The sequence below is a fragment of the Littorina saxatilis genome, linkage group LG8, assembly GCF_037325665.1.
Source record: "Littorina saxatilis isolate snail1 linkage group LG8, US_GU_Lsax_2.0, whole genome shotgun sequence".
In the NCBI taxonomy this organism is placed as follows: domain Eukaryota; kingdom Metazoa; phylum Mollusca; class Gastropoda; order Littorinimorpha; family Littorinidae; genus Littorina; species Littorina saxatilis.
Window position 1 is genome coordinate 70666383 of NC_090252.1, and position 16053 is coordinate 70682435.

Here is a 16053-nt window from a genome sequence, read left to right on the forward strand (position 1 = left end):
GGCTACGTGCAGGACACTATGCTAACTCATGCTCGTGCAGAATTTTCCCCTGAAACCCACCTTTAGTGCATGAATTTTAACAAAACCCTAAATAACTCTTAACTTGCGTTTCTTTTGGAGTTCAGTATATGTGCGTGTCTGACTGTCTGTATTGTCTCTTGTTCCGTCTGTCTACGTCTAGCAAATCACCCGGCAGATGTTGTTTTCTAGCGGATGATTTTACCGGGTAGAATGTCAGTTTTGGCGTTCCACAGCTTAGAAACAGGGAAAGCATCCTGCGTGCAGCGCTTACAGACGTTGTAGCTCTGCCTGGCGCCTTCTTGTCACGTGGTCAGCGTCACGACGTTGTAGCTCTGCCTGGCGCCTTCTTGTCACGTGGTCAGCGTCACGACGTTGTAGCTCTGCCTGGCGTCTTCTTGTCACGTGGTCAGCGTCACGACGTTGTAGCTCTGCCTAGCGCCTTCTTGTCCAAGTCGTCAGCGTCTCGTCGTCTCATTTCACTCAGTCGGAAACTTTGAAATTGTACGTGGGACATTTCAATCAAACAGGAACCCTTTGGGTTTTAGTCCACGTGAAGTGAAATGATATCATTATGATGTCAGATTTGGTCAGAAAAGCATGTCATGTTACACATGATAAATACTATCTAGTTTTTACTTTATGTACACAGGGAAAACGGTATGATGAAAACAGTCAAATAGTTAGAAACATTGTGTTGGTCCTGGAGATTATTGTTTTCATGCTAAGTCACTGTTTCAATAATCTGCATCGTCTGGTCAAATGTCAGAGTTGTTTATCCGCGATCAGTGTGAATGTCACGTGTCTGGTGATCTGCGTCTTTATCAGATTCAAACAACACAATTATGACGTCATTCTAATGTCATACCAAAGGTCAAGGCTTTTTATTTAAACCCGGATGTAAATCAAACAGCAGTCAGATATGGACAGGTGTAGAGAAAGTAATATCAGTTGAATAGTGGTTTGAACGCTGTCGATCTTTATCAGGCTGCTAGTACACAATGATGTATGTCCAATTTCTCTAGTTCGGTTTCTTGGTCAGTCTCGTATTTCTGTGTTTTACAGGTTCCTAGAAGAGTTATTTTTATCCCGCATCATGGCGAGCCCCAACAGTGGTGAGGACACCCGTGACAACTTGGTGGACATTGTGAAACAGCTGTACCCTGACGCTCTCACCTGCACCTACATTGTTCCCCCGGTTCAGTTTAGCCGGGTACCTTATAACACGGACACAGTACCCGGTACGGGTCAGGAAGTGCTTGTGCTGCCCTCTAGTGAGCAGCTTCAGCAGAAGCAGGGCAACATTCAGGCAGACTTTGCACAGCAGCACGTGCTGCACAACTTGCAGCAACTCGGAGATTCCGGAAAGGAGGTCATGTTCGTGGTGTCTGAGCTGAACTTTAAGGACTACCTCAACAAGCCGTTCTACGCCAAACACACAGGCAAGCTCCCAAAGCCGGCAAACTTACCAAAGGAGCTTCGGCATCACGGGAAGCAGGGAGACTTTGACATCCTGGTGATTCACCGACAGTATGGCATCCTGATCGGAGAAATCAAATCTGTCGGTAAGACTGAGGCAAGCAGAGCGGACACCGAGGTGGTCAAGGTTATTGGCAAGGCGGTCAAGCAGCTGGACAAGTGTGAGGTGCACGCCAGACATATGGTCAGTGACATCGCTCCCGGCCTGACTGTGAGGAAGACTCTCTTCCTACCTTACGTCAGCCAAGCTCAGCTACAGCGGATTCTGGATGATGATAACAATTCCAAGTTACAACAGGTGAGAGAAACAGAGAGAGAAAGAGAGAGAGAGAGAGAGAGAGAGAACTCAGAACTCAGAAAGTTTATTGTTTAGGCCAACTGACCCGATACAACTGGTACATATATCAAACATGACAGCCTCTCTCTCTCTCTCTCTCTCTCTCTCTCTGTCTCTCTCTCTCTCTCCAGTCTGCCTGTCTCTCTCTCCCTCTTTCTCTCTCTCTCTCTCTCACACACACATACACACACACACTCTGACTTTCACTTCTTCTCTCACAAACACACACACACACACACACACACACACACACACACACACACACACACACACACACACACACACACACACACACACGCACAATACATACATGTACATGATGGGTATGTACAGGGGATGGCTGGTGCCTCAGCAAATACATCCTCAACTACAACATACATCAAAGGACATAGTTGTATAAAAACCAGCAGCTACGCAATGCACTCAACCACCTCAACAAAACAGAGAGACATGAAGCAAAATAAATCATTCTGTTACACCTCAGGAAGTAAATCACGGCGTTTGTTAACATAATAAATAAATCTGCCTAAATCATGGAGACCCTTCTTGTTTTGCATTATCAACTGAAAGGAAACCAAACAAGGATATGATGCAATAGGGTCCGATATTTAGACTCGAACAAAATAATGCGACTCGTCTTCGACTCGTCGGCATTATATACTGTTCAAAAAAAGAAACGCATAGTTGTTACTTGCCAAATTTGTTTTATTTTTGGAAAAAATTAACAGAAAATCCAATATTTAGATTATTTGTTTGAAATTTGGTATGGACACAGTTAAATGCACACACAGTTCATTTGCATCTTCAAATCAATCAGTCAATCAATACGATTGGGTGCCGAGGCTGTCAAGTCAGTAGGGGGTGTGACTGCCTTGAGCAGCAACAACTGCCCGGCACCTTCTGGGCATGGACTGGATCAGATGCCGGATATCTTGCTGTGGGATGGTGTCCCACTCCTCCTGAAGTGCCTGCAATAGATCGCGGTGATTTGCCGGCGCTTCTCGCCTGCGCACACGTCTGTCCAATTCATCCCATAGGTGTTCTATCGGGTTCATGTCTGGCGACATGGATGGCCAGGGAAGCACCTGGACATGATGGTCGGTGAGGAACTGGGTGGTGAGTCGTGCTGTGTGCGGGCGAGCGTTGTCCTGCAGGAATATGGCATCCTGGTCAGCCAGAAGAGGAAGGGCGTGTGGGCGCAGAATTTCCTCCACGTATCGCTGGGCAGTTATGCGCCCTTGGACGTGCACCAGGGTGCTCCTTCCAGCGGTATTGATCGCCCCCCACACCATGACGCCTCCAGCACCATGAACGGGTGCCTCATCCACACAGTTGGGCGCGTAACGTTCGTTTACTCTCCGGTAGACCCTCCTCCGACCATCATGTCGCTGGAGCAGGAAGTAGGACTCGTCGCTGAACCACACGTGTCTCCAGTGATTCCGGACGGTCCAGCGAAGGTGCTGGTTGCCCCACTGCACTCGGTTCTGGCGATGGCGGCGGGTGAGGACAGCTCCTCTGTGAGGTCTGCGAGCTCTCAAACCAGCTTCATGCAGGCGGTTCCGCACGGTCTGGTCCGATAATCGGTGTGGCCCGGGGAGAGCCTGGACAGAAGATGAGGCCGACAGGAAACGATTCCGGAGGTGGCGGAGCCGTATGAAGCGGTCGTGAGCAGCAGTTGTCGCCCTTGGTCTTCCCGCTCGTGGCAAGTCAGCAACGGAGCCAGTGGCTTGAAACCTGACCCACAGTCTACTGATGGTGCTCTGGGACACGTGGAAGTGCCTGGCGATTGCACTTTGACTTTGGCCTGCTTGTAAACGACCCAATGCAATTTGGCGGTCTTCTCTGCTCAATCGGGCCATCTTTCGTCGCTGAATTGTCGTCTGATTTCTTTGTGGCGAACAATCCGCTTTTATGGGTTTTGGAAGACATGGTGAGAGCTCAATATTCCCCGAGTTTCACGAGATTACACTGAAGCATGACGAGTGGTCATGCCAAATGAGCAATTTTGACATTGTAGCCACTGATAACGCATGCGTCACGTGCAGAGCTCACTTGTGGCAATGGACGAAAGGTCGACGACCAGATAAACATTTTCTGCAGTTTGGTGGATATCCTTGTAGCCATATAACTAAATTAACCAAATATTACAAGCTATGCGTTTCTTTTTTTGAACAGTATACTTGTCTCGTCTAAATATCGGACCCTATTGCTACGCTGAAAACACAATAGCTGTTAATATTGAGATGTCATGTAAATAGGAAGCAAAGAAGTTACACACTGAACTGTTTCAGACATACAACTGTAATTTCTTCAATAGAATTGAATGATCAACAAGAGAGAGAGGGGGGGGGCAGAGACAGACAGACAGGGAATCGGAGAGAGCGAGAGAGAGAGAGAGAGAGAGAGAGAAAGAGAGAAAGAGAGAGAGAGAGAGGGAAAGAGGGAGAGAGAAAGAGAGAAAGAGAGAGAAAGAGAGAGAGAATTATATTTTACAAAGTGATGACCTATTTGAATAGTTTTTAATTCGTGCTCGGGTGGTTGTCGTTTAAAAAAAAAACGTATCGTGGAGACGTGATGTGTTAAATGTGTCACGCAATTTTACCACAAGCCTTTCTACATTGCAGGCAGTGTGTCAGAGCCTGGGTGCCACCAATACATTGGAAGCCGTCCAGCTGTGCTGTTGCTCTGACCACCTGTCCCAGCCTGCATCGTACTGGCACGTGACACCCGCCGTGTTATCACAGCTGAGCACCTGGTGGCAACACAGGATGGCCTGTACTGTGGACACTCGGCTCACTGATCAACTTTACCTGGACATCGTGGCCAGGTGAGAGAAGTGACACCACCATGTCAGTTATGTCACAGTGTTGGAGCAATGTTATGTTTTGTTGTTATTTGAGTTTTAAGCCTTATGTTATCGTTGGTTTTATCTTGATTGTTTTGTGTGTGTTCTTTTTGTATTTGTTTGTCTTGGATTACAGGTTCGTTGGACAGGCTACTACGGTGTCTGTACCCTGCTTCAACAACGTTCGTGTGGAGGTGCGGACTGCAGGACAGGCGGTGGCGGAACTGGGGCGAAGGCTGGCACTTCTGGTTCTGACCCTGCAACAGCTGGGCCTAATGAACCGAGACCCGCCACGGGTCTGCATTACGGGAGCGCCAGGAACAGGTGACAAGCTTACACCTTCTCTTGATAGTTTTTCTTTAAATTTCAATTTTGTTTGTTTTGTTTTGTATTTGTTGTTGGTCTTGCCGCCGATGTTTGACGGTCCTCATATGGATCTTAAACTTTATTAGCAAGGTAGAAGAAGAGTTGTCGCCATGGGAACACTAAGCTCAGCCGTTTGTTTCACATCCAGGGCCGGTACGAGATAACGTAATATTGAGGAGGGATCACTCCGCTAACAAAGCCTTCAGACAAAGTTGCGCGAGCGATTTGTTCAAAGTCGTGCATCTTTTAATGGAGTTTTATCTCGGTCAGAAGCCTGCCGCCATTTGATCAAAGTTCGGTCTTACTATCACATAGTGCACGTCGCCTTCTCGTCGATAGAAATCGGGTACAAATAATCGGCTGACAGTCGCACACGTGCGCAGCAATTGTAGGACATGACCTGAATGAAGGTAACAGCGTTCACCTGCTGACATGTGTGTGAAGGGTGCTGTGCTAATACTGCTATAACACTGAACACACCCACCACCACCAGGGGCGGATTCGGGGGGGGGGGGGGGGGGGGGGTGGTAACAGGGGTTCCGGGTGCTGTCCAAAAAAAAGAAGATTTAATACTAACTTTAAAAGAAATAATGAGTTGATTATGTTTAAAATCAAGGATAAGCCATAAATTGTTCATAAAATAGCTAAAATTCTTCAGCTTCAGGGAGGTTTCGCCCTCCAGACCCCCCAACGAGGCCTTGCCCCTGTACCCCACAAGGGGTCTACCCCTGGACCCCAGGTTGTATCCACCCCCCCCCCCCCCCTCTTGCTTAACTGCTCCGCCCCTGACCACCACCACCGCCACAACCACCACCGCCACCACCACCACCGCCACCATCACCACCGCCACCACCACCATCAAAACTATTGCTACTGCTGCTGTTGCTGCTTCCTTCGCAAATGCTCTTTAGAAAAGAAAAAAAAGTGTTCTCTTTATAAATCATCACAAACCTTCAAATCAAACCTTAAAACACACTTCTTCACCCAGTATTTTGATTAATTTTATTTCAACATGGTGCATTTTTGAATCAGGTGTTTGAATGTTTGAATGTTTTGCCTGTATGCTTGCAGATTGTATCGATGTAGTGTTTGAGTTTCGTTGTTCACTTGTGTGCTGAATGCTGCTGCACATGCTTTTGCTTTGCTTTGTATGTATTATGTATGTTTGTCATCGTAAAGCGCTTTGAGAATGTAAAGCGCTCTATAAATCTCCCATATTATTATTATTATTATTATCATCATCATCATCATCATCATCACCGTCATCATCATCATTAACTACAACAATCATTATCGTCGTCCCTGTAGCGGCAAACGATCCTGACAAAACCATGTTTCTGATTTCCATACAGTGCGCCGATTCTAGTTAGTTTGCTCAAATGACGTCTTTGGTGAATGCACGACGCAATGTTTGTGACGTTATTTTGTCGAGTTTTTCTTTATGGTCATCCTAAGAAGGTTCCAGCTTGATCAGAGAACGGTTTGTTTCGTGCACGCTCTGTGTGTAACTCCATGGACCATTGTCAAATGAAGGAAATGGATGTAGCTGACTCTGAGAAAAGTTTGAAACTTGACATGTTGATTTAGTCTCCATAAATATATTTTCTAAATTATCTTTTTTCATTGGCAGTGGTGACTATTTTTGTTATTATTGCAGTTTTTCTGACACCCTGCTATGTGTGCGAACAGGTAAGACGGTCGTAATGTGACAGAGCCTTGCGTTTATAATGCTTTGTAATATATCATTATTATTGTGTGTGTGAACAGGTATGACAGGTCTGGTACTGCAGGGGTGGAGGTGGCTGATCGTGGGCCTACATCTTTCCTGACACCAGGAACACGATGTGCAAGTCGTCTGTGCAAGTAACACTGCCTTGTTGTCACATTGGTTTGCATCGTATTAACCTAAATATGTTTTGTGTGTTCCAACAGGTGCTTCATACTGCCGGGGTTGAGGTGGCAGCGAATGGACCGAATGTGCAAGTCGTCTGCATGTTACATTGTTTTACTTTCCGAGTGTTATACAGCATAATAATCTAAAAAAAACAAACCAAAACAATGTGTGTTCCGACAGGTAAGACGGTGGTGCTAGTGCTGCAGGGGGAGAGGTGGCTGCGACAGGGGCACGATGTGCACGTCCTGTCAACAAGGCACGCCACCTTGGCCGTCAGCACATCCATCACACAACAGCTGAAGATGTCGCTGAGCGCGGGCCCGACGCCTAACCTGACACCAGGCAGCGTGTCGTACCACCAATATGATTTGCGCAACAGGGAGCAAGATGTGGAGCAGGCCGTCAACGACCTCGTGGCGTGCACGAAAAACGGCCACCTCTACGTCTTGCTCGACGAGGCGTTCTTTGACAGAAGGTTAGTGTTCATACGTGTGTGTGTGTGTGTGTGTGTGTATGTGTGTGCGCGCACGCGTGTGTGTGTGTGTAAGGGAGGGAGGGGAAGAGAGAGAGAGAGAGAGAGAGAGAGAGAGAGAGAGAGAGAGAGAGAGAGAGAGAGAGAGAGAGAGTTGTAAACGACTGATTCGTGTATCTTACACCACTGTTTTTGCGTGGTATAGTCTGTACCATGAGAATGTTCGTAAGATCATAATGACGTCATTGTTGGTTGTACCTCAAATTTTGTCATGACTAACCTTGCCTGCTGTTGGTTATGATCATCACCTGACAATCTGTTATGCGAAAGTGACACACATCTCTAACACCATGTCTCCATTCTGTGTTACACATCTCTAACACCATGTCTCCATTCTGTGTCACACATCTCTAACACCATGTCTCCATTCTGTGTCACACATCGCTAACACCATGTTTCCATTCTGTGTCACACATCTCAAACACCATGTCTCCATTCTGTGTCACACATCTCCAACACCATGTCTCCATTCTATGTCACACATCTCTAACACCATGTCTCCATTCTGTGTCACACATCTCTAACACCATGTCTCCATTCTGTGTCACACATCTCTAACACCATGTCTCCATTCTGTGTCACACATCTCTAACACCATGTCTCCATTCTGTGTCACACATCTCTAACACCATGTCTCCATTATGTGTCACACATCTCTAACACCATGTTTCCATTCTGTGTCACACATCTCTAACACCATGTCTCCATTCTGTGTCACACATCTCTAACACCATGTCTCCATTCTGTGTCACACATCTCTAACACCATGTCTCCATTCTGTGTCACACATCTCTAACACCATGTCTCCATTCTGTGTCACACATCTCTAACACCATGTCTCCATTCTATGTCACACATCTCTAACATCATGTTTCCATTCTGTGTCACACATCTCTAACACCATGTCTCCATTCTGTGTCACACATCTCTAACACCATGTCTCCATTCTGTGTCACACATCTCTAACACCATGTCTCCATTCTGTGTCACACATCTCTAACACCATGTCTCCATTCTGTGTCACACATCTCTAACACCATGTCTCCATTCTGTGACACACATCTCTAACACCATGTCTCCATTCTGTGTCACAGTGTTAAGCCTGTTCCAGCTGACATACGGCTGGTATCACAGCTAGCGCAGCGAGTACCACACCTGTACCTGTGGTGTGCCACTGCTTGGAAGTACGACATACCCCCAGTACTGCAGACAGAGGTGTTCACTGTCCCCCTCCGCTCGGCGCCCGCCGTCCTCCGTGAAATACAGCAAGGAGTTCAAGGGTATGACGTAGTCCACGACTACAGCGACAGCGGCGTGCCTGCCCCTGGGGACGGGCTGAGCGTGATACGGCTGAGTCACCATGGCAACGCTCACACAGGTCGGTGGCCGTTGGACTGCGCACAGTGTGGTCAGGATATCGCTGCCGTGCTGCGCCGTCTGGGTGTGGGTGAGTTGTGTAGCTGATGATGATGATGGTCGTGGTGGTTGGTGGTGATTGTGGGAGGTTTGAGTGAAGGGTAAACATTCCCGTTTCCCTACAGGTGTTTTATCATCCCACCCCCCGCCTCACACACTCACACACGAGAAACCCAGTCTGCCAGGAAAAACAGAAGAAAAGCACATCAACCATAATTACGTCATTTCAATTGACGTAAAATACAGAATCACGTCATGACGTCTTAGTTTTGCTGTCTGTGTTTGTTGAAAATTGCAAACTTTGAGATGATTTTATAACTCAGGTGCGCGTGCATGCTCGTGTGTGTGTGTGTGTGTGGGGGGGGGGGGGTCAGAAAACAAGTATACGGATGTGTTGTTTCTTAAAATGTAACAGATGTTTGCTTGCATATATCAATTTTATCAGACTATACGTTTAACCGTTCCAACGGTCTTTCCCTGCAGGTAGCAGCGTCGCCAGCAGTCCCTTCCAGCTGAGCTACCGTGATGTGTTCGTCTTGACCAGAAGCGCCGATCTACATGATGACGTCACGGATGAGGCAGGGCGAGTGACGTCACCAGCTAGCGGCGTGGTGCAGGGACTGAAGGATGCAGGTGTACCGGTGAGTGTGTTGGGGGGTCAAGACTGGCTACACAACAGGGCGAGGTGGGAGGGAGCTGTGCAGGACGTGGCGGTGGCGGCAACGGACACAGTGACAGTAGCGGTGTATGACTGGGTGTTAGGCCTGGAGCGGCGCGTGGTGGCCGTGTTACCGGGCAGATCTCAGAGTGATGATGTTGAAGGGATGACTGATGAGAGGATTGATCGTAATGACAGGCTGTATGCAGTATCACGCTGCACCACACAGCTCATCATGGTCCGCACGCCTCCTGTCACCACCACCACCACCCCACCATCCCATACAACAACCACTGCGACCACTACGACTACCCACGCCACAACATAACACAACAACCACTATCACTGCCACTACCGCAACGACCACCGACACCACCAGCGACGCGACAACAACCACAACCACCACCAACAAGCGAAGGAGATTTAGGAAATCATAACAACAATGACACAACAACAACAACAACAACAACAACAACAACAACAACAACAACAACAACATTAGTGTCGCCCAAAACACATGTGTTTTACTTCCTGGTTGGTATCGCGGATTGTTCACAGAATGTTATCACTTGGAGATTTCCTTGCAAGATTTCGTCACGTTCTATGACGCAAAACAACAATTGACGTCATCGTGCTTGTGTTTTACGTCATTCAGATCTTGACGCGCTGACTGCCCTTCAACACTGTTTCCCCTGTTGCATTTATTTGTTGAGATGCACGGCTTTTTAATTTTCACAACACGTGGACCACTTGTGTGACCTTCGTCGCTGGTCACCCACTGAAACACCTGTGACCGTTACAGCTGTGGTCTTTTGTGCACTGAAACACCTGTGTCATTTACTGCGGTGTGGTCTATTGGTCTTTTGTTGCTTATAATTTATATATAACACCTGTCACCTGTACTGACATGGCCTGAAACACCTGTGACTGTAGCGCTAAGGTGTATGCTATCGCTCAGTGAAACACCCGTGATGTAGCGTTCACTAGACACCTGTGACTTTACCGCTGTGTTGTAGCGTTCACTAGACACCTGTGACTTTACCGATGTGTTGTAGCGTTCACTAGACACCTGTGACTTTACCGCTGTGTTGTAGCGTTCACTAGACACCTGTGACTTTACCGCTGTGTTGTACCGTTCACTGGACACCTGTGACTTTACCGCTGTGTTGTAGCGTTCACTGGACACCTGTGACTTTACCGCTGTGTTGTACCGTTCACTGGACACCTGTGACTTTACCGCTGTCTTGTAGCGTTCACTGTAGCACTTGTAGCCTTCAAGGATGTGATGGATTGTTCACTGAAACACCAGTGACCTGAAGTAACTGACCACAAGCAGTGAGAGTCACGTGACAGCTTGTGAAGTAGACACTTCTCTAGTTAGATTGCTCTCGGCGTGAGGGATTGCTACGCTGTGCTGTTTGCTGACAGTGAGAAATGACACGTGGCTTGTGTTCACCGTCACGTGGACTGCTTGGCCCAGTTAGTTCGCTCTTTAGGGAAATAAACAAACACTGAGCACAGATAGTTAGCAAGTATTAGTGATAGTGATATTTCACTGTGCATGCGATGGGAAAATGTGTGCTATAGACGTAAAGACACATGTGAATAACTTTGATATGCAGTAGGCTACAGAATTCTTTCAACAATAGCTATGACTGACTATTCATTATGTCAGTCTATGAGCATACGTTTTGAGTGTGATTCTGAACTTTTTTAGTCTGACTGTCGTTTACAATGTTTACTGTGTGCTTGTAAAGTAGAATGCAAAAAAAGGCATTTGTCAACAACAACAAAATCACTCACTTGTAACATGTTTGAATAAAAATGTTTTTGCTCTTCTATCTGTCTTTATTAGTGTGTGTGTGTGTGTGTGTGTGTGTGCGTGCCTGTGAGTGTGTGTGTGTGTGTTTGTGTGTGTGCGTGCGTGTGTGCGTGCGTGCGTGCGTGCGTGCTTGCGTGCGTGCGTGTGTGTGTGTGTGTGTGGTGTGTGGTGTGTGTGTGTGGTGTGTGTGTGGTGTGTGTGTGTGTGTGTGTGTGTGGTGTGTGTGTGTGTGTGTGTGTGATGTGTGTGTGTGTGTGTGTGTGTGTGTGGCCGCGTTACACATTTTTAATATAAAACAATACACACGCTCTACATAATCAGGTTAAAATCTGTTGAAGACTACACAGTATGCAGTAAATTACCAACTTGAAAATCCCTCCATCCAGAAGGGAGATAACTGCCATTTTATCCAGCAGGTCAATGAAAAACAAACAGACAACCTCAAAACAAAAGATCACAAAACCATTCTACAACAAAACACATCAACAAAGAAAGAAAATGCTACTACGACTCGCCTTCGTCATGTCCGATTACAGTGAACCCCCTCCCCTTCTTCAGACCACCCCCCTCCCCCACCCCCCTCCCCCCTCCCTACCAAAAGAAGACTCCCTCCCATTACCCTCCCCTATACCCACCCGATAGAACACTCGCTCCCTTCTTGCCCCCCCCTCTCCCCTAACCAACCTACCCAATAGAACACTCGCTCCCTTCTTGTCCTGCCTCTCCCCTAACCAACCTACCCGATAGAACACTCGCTCCCTTCTTGCCCCCCTTCTTCCCTAACCAACCTACCCGATAGAACACTCGCTCCCTTCTTGCCCCCCCTCTCCCCCAACCAACCTACCCGATAGAACATTCGCTCCCTTCTTGCCCCCCCCCCCCCCTCTCCCCTAACCAACCTACCAGATAGAACGCTCGCTCCCTTCTTTCCCCGACTCTCCCCTAATCAACCTACCCGATAGAACACTCACTCCCTTCTTGCCCCCCCTCTCCCCTAACCAACCTACCCGATAGAACACTCGCTCCCTTCTTGCCCCCCCTCTCCCCTAACCAACCTATCCGATAGAACACTCGCTCCCTTCTTGCCCCCCCTCTCCCCTAACCAACCTACCCGATAGAACACTCGCTCCCTTCTTGCCCCCCCTCTCCCCTAACCAACCTACCCGATAGAACACTCGCTCCCTTCTTGCCCCCCCTCTCCCCTAACCAACCTACCCGATAGAACACTCGCTCCCTTCTTGCCCCCCCTCTCCCCTAATCAACCTACCCGATAGAACACTCGCTCCCTTCTTGCCCCCCCCCCCCCTCTCCCCTAACCAACCTACCCGATAGAACACTCGCTCCCTTCTTGCCCCCCATCTCCCCTAACCAACCTACCCGATAGAACACTCGCTCCCTTCTTGCCCCCCCTCTCCCCTAACCAACCTACCCGATAGAACACTCGCTCCCTTCTTGCCCCCCCCTCTCCCCTAACCAACCTACCCGATAGAACACTCGCTCCCTTCTTGCCCCCCCTCTCCCCTAATCAACCTACCCGATAGAACACTCGCTCCCTTCTTGCCCCCCCCCCTCTCCCCTAACCAACCTACCCGATAGAACACTCGCTCCCTTCTTGCCCCCCCCTCTCCCCTAATCAACCTACCCGATAGAACACTCGCTCCCTTCTTGCCCCCCCCTCTCCCCTAATCAACCTACCCGATAGAACACTCGCTCCCTTCTTGCCCCCCCTCTCCCTTAATCAACCTACCCGATAGAACACTCGCTCCTTTCTTGCCCCCCCTCTCCCCTTACCAACCTACCTGATAGAACACTCGCTCCCTTCTTGCCCCCCCTCTCCCCTAACCAACCTACCCGATAGAACACTCGCTCCCTTCTTGCCCCCCCTCTCCCCTAACCAACCTACCCGATAGAACACTCGCTCCCTTCTTGCCCCCCCTCTCCCCTAACCAACCTACCCGATAGAACACTCGCTCCTTTCTTGCCCCCCCCCCTCTCCCCTAACCAACCTACCCGATAGAACACTCGCTCCCTTCTTGCCCCCCCCCCTCTCCCCTAACCAACCTACCCGATAGAACACTCGCTCCCTTCTTGCCCCCCCCCCCTCTCCCCTAACCAACCTACCCGATAGAACACTCGCTCCCTTCTTGCCCCCCCTCTCCCCTAACCAATCTACCCGATAGAACACTCGCTCCCTTCTTGCCCCCCCATCTCCCCTAATTAACCTACCCGATAGAACACTCGCTCCCTTCTTGCCCCCTCTCTCCCCTAACCAACCTACCCGATAGAACACTCGCTCCCTTCTTTCCCCCCCCCCCCTCTCCCCTAATCAACCTACCCGATAGAACACTCGCTCCCTTCTTGCCCCCCCTCTCCCCTAACCAACCTACCCGATAGAACACTCGCTTTCTTCTTGCCCCCCCTCTTCCCTAACCAACCTACCCGATAGAACACTCGCTCCCTTCTTGCCCCCCCCCCTCTCCCCTAACCAACCTACCCGATAGAACACTCGCTCCCTTCTTTCCCCCCCCCCTCTCCCCTAACCAACCTACCCGATAGAACACTCGCTCCCTTCTTGCCCCCCCTCTCCCCTTATCAACCTACCCGATAGAACACTCGCTCCCTTCTTGCCCCCCCTCTCCCCTAACCAACCTACCCGATAGAACACTCGCTCCCTTCTTGCCCCCCCCCCCTCTCCCCTAACCAACCTACCCGATAGAACACTCGCTCCCTTCTTGCCCCCCCCCTCTCCCCTAACCAACCTACCCGATAGAACACTCGCTCCCTTCTTGCCCCCCCTCTCCCCTAACCAACCTACCCGATAGAACACTCGCTCCCTTCTTGCCCCCCCTCTCCCCTAACCAACCTACCCGATAGAACACTCGCTCCCTTCTTGCCCCCCCCTCTCCCCTAACCAACCTACCCAATAGAACACTCGCTCCCTTCTTGCCCCCCCTCTCCCTTAATCAACCTACCCGATAGAACACTCGCTCCCTTCTTGCCCCCCCTCTCCCCTTACCAACCTACCCGATAGAACACTCGTTCCCTTCTTGCCCCCCCTCTCCCTAATCAACCTACCCGATAGAACACTCGCTCCCTTCTTGCCCCCCTCTCCCCTAACCAACCTACCCGATAGAACACTCGCTCCCTTCTTTCCCCCCCTCTCCCCTAACCAACCTACCCGATAGAACACTCGCTCCCTTCTTGCCCCCCCTCTCCCCTAATCAACCTACCCGAAAAACTGCAGTAGTTAAACCTTTGATCAAGAAACCATCTCTGGATAAAAATCAGTTGAAAAACTATAGGCCTGTTTCCAACTTGCCATTCACTTCTAAAATTCTGGAAAAAGTAGTGCTTAGTCAGCTTCTCTCCCACCTTGAAACCAACAACCTCTGCAACCCTCTTCAGTCAGCGTATAGGGCTGGCCACAGCACCGAGACTGTTTTGCTTCGTGTTGTGAATGACATTCTTTCTGCTCTGGATAATGATGACCTATCAGTTCTGCTTCTCTTGGATAACTCAGCTGCGTTCGATACGATCGATCACTCTGTTCTGCTCTCTCGTCTCGAATCTGTTTTTGGCATTCACTCTACCGCTCTTCACTGGTTTAGTTCATATCTACAGGGCCGTAGTCAGTATGTGTCTGTCAATAATTTCTCATCTCCTCCATCTCCTCTCTGTTTCGGCGTTCCCCAGGGATCAGTTCTAGGCCCAGTTTTATTTGTACTATACACCACTCCTCTCTCTGCCGTCATCAAGCAACACGCAGTCAATCACTACCTCTTTGCAGACGACACACAACTCCAACAAGCATGCAAGCCTACAAAAATCCAAGCGGTGACGCACACTCTCCAAAACTGCACTTCAGATATTAAATCATGGATGACAAACAATATGCTCAAGTTAAATGATGACAAGACTGAATTTCTTCTTTTCTCTGGAGCTTCTTCTTCGACCACTTCCCTTCCAGCCTCCATCACAGTAGGTTCTAGTGACATTTCTCTCTCTGATAGTGCTAGGAATCTTGGGTTCATCATGGACTCCCACCTCTCAATGAAACAACACATCAAAAAAGTCTGTCAGACATGTTACTTTGAGATCAGAAGAATAGGTTCCATAAGAAAATTTCTCACTGTTGATGCCACCAAAACTCTCGTTACATCCTGCATTCTGTCCAGATTAGATTACTGCAACTCCCTTCTCAGAGGCTGCCCTGACTCCACTCTCCAACCCTTGCAAAAAGTACAACACTCTGCTGCACGTCTCATTTTCAGAGCACAGCATCGACAACCCTGCACTCCTCTCATGAAAGAACTTCACTGGCTTCCTGTATCTGAACGTATTAGGTATAAAGCTGCCTGCTTCTGCTACAATATCATTTCTGAATCGGCACCTGCCTATCTTTCTGAACTGGTCTCTCTCTACACTCCCTCTCGCACCATTCGTTCTTCTGATGATGCTCGACTTCTCCGTCAAGGTCGCTTTAAACGCAAGGCTCATGGCTTCCGCACGTTTTCGTATTATGGACCTCAGTTATGGAATTCACTCCCCTTTCAATTACGTCACTCTCCATCCATTTCATCTTTTAAGTCCAATTTGAAAACTCACTTGTTCCAACAACACTACGGATAGTTCCTTAGTATAGAGTCTGGGGATGTGAGATGTGCATGATGTGTTGTTTGAATCTGA

The 16053-nt window shown here is 48.8% G+C and overlaps 2 protein-coding genes across 2 annotated transcripts in view; both read left to right on the forward strand.

Moving 5' to 3' along the window:
* LOC138974874 (uncharacterized) overlaps positions 1-16053 on the forward strand; it is a 108571-nt gene that overhangs the window by 58745 nt on the left and 33773 nt on the right. The gene's annotated exons all lie outside the window — the stretch shown is intronic.
* On the forward strand, positions 1115-11384 carry LOC138974428 (uncharacterized). Its single transcript, XM_070347143.1, has 6 exons — positions 1115-1795; positions 4459-4661; positions 4816-5003; positions 7120-7414; positions 8566-8918; positions 9371-11384. The coding sequence occupies exons 1-6, from the start codon at positions 1115-1117 to the stop codon at positions 9871-9873; spliced, it is 2223 nt and encodes a 740-aa protein (XP_070203244.1). The 3' UTR covers positions 9874-11384.

Excerpts from the sequence above, each read along its gene's own strand:
- LOC138974428 (XM_070347143.1), top strand. The coding sequence starts at position 1,115 with ATGGCGAGCCCCAACAGTGGTGAGGACACCCGTGACAACTTGGTGGAC. Across the intron at positions 4,662-4,815 it reads TACCTGGACATCGTGGCCAG|GTTCGTTGGACAGGCTACTA; the intron begins GTGAGAGAAGTG and ends CTTGGATTACAG. Across the intron at positions 8,919-9,370 it reads GCTGCGCCGTCTGGGTGTGG|GTAGCAGCGTCGCCAGCAGT; the intron begins GTGAGTTGTGTA and ends CTTTCCCTGCAG.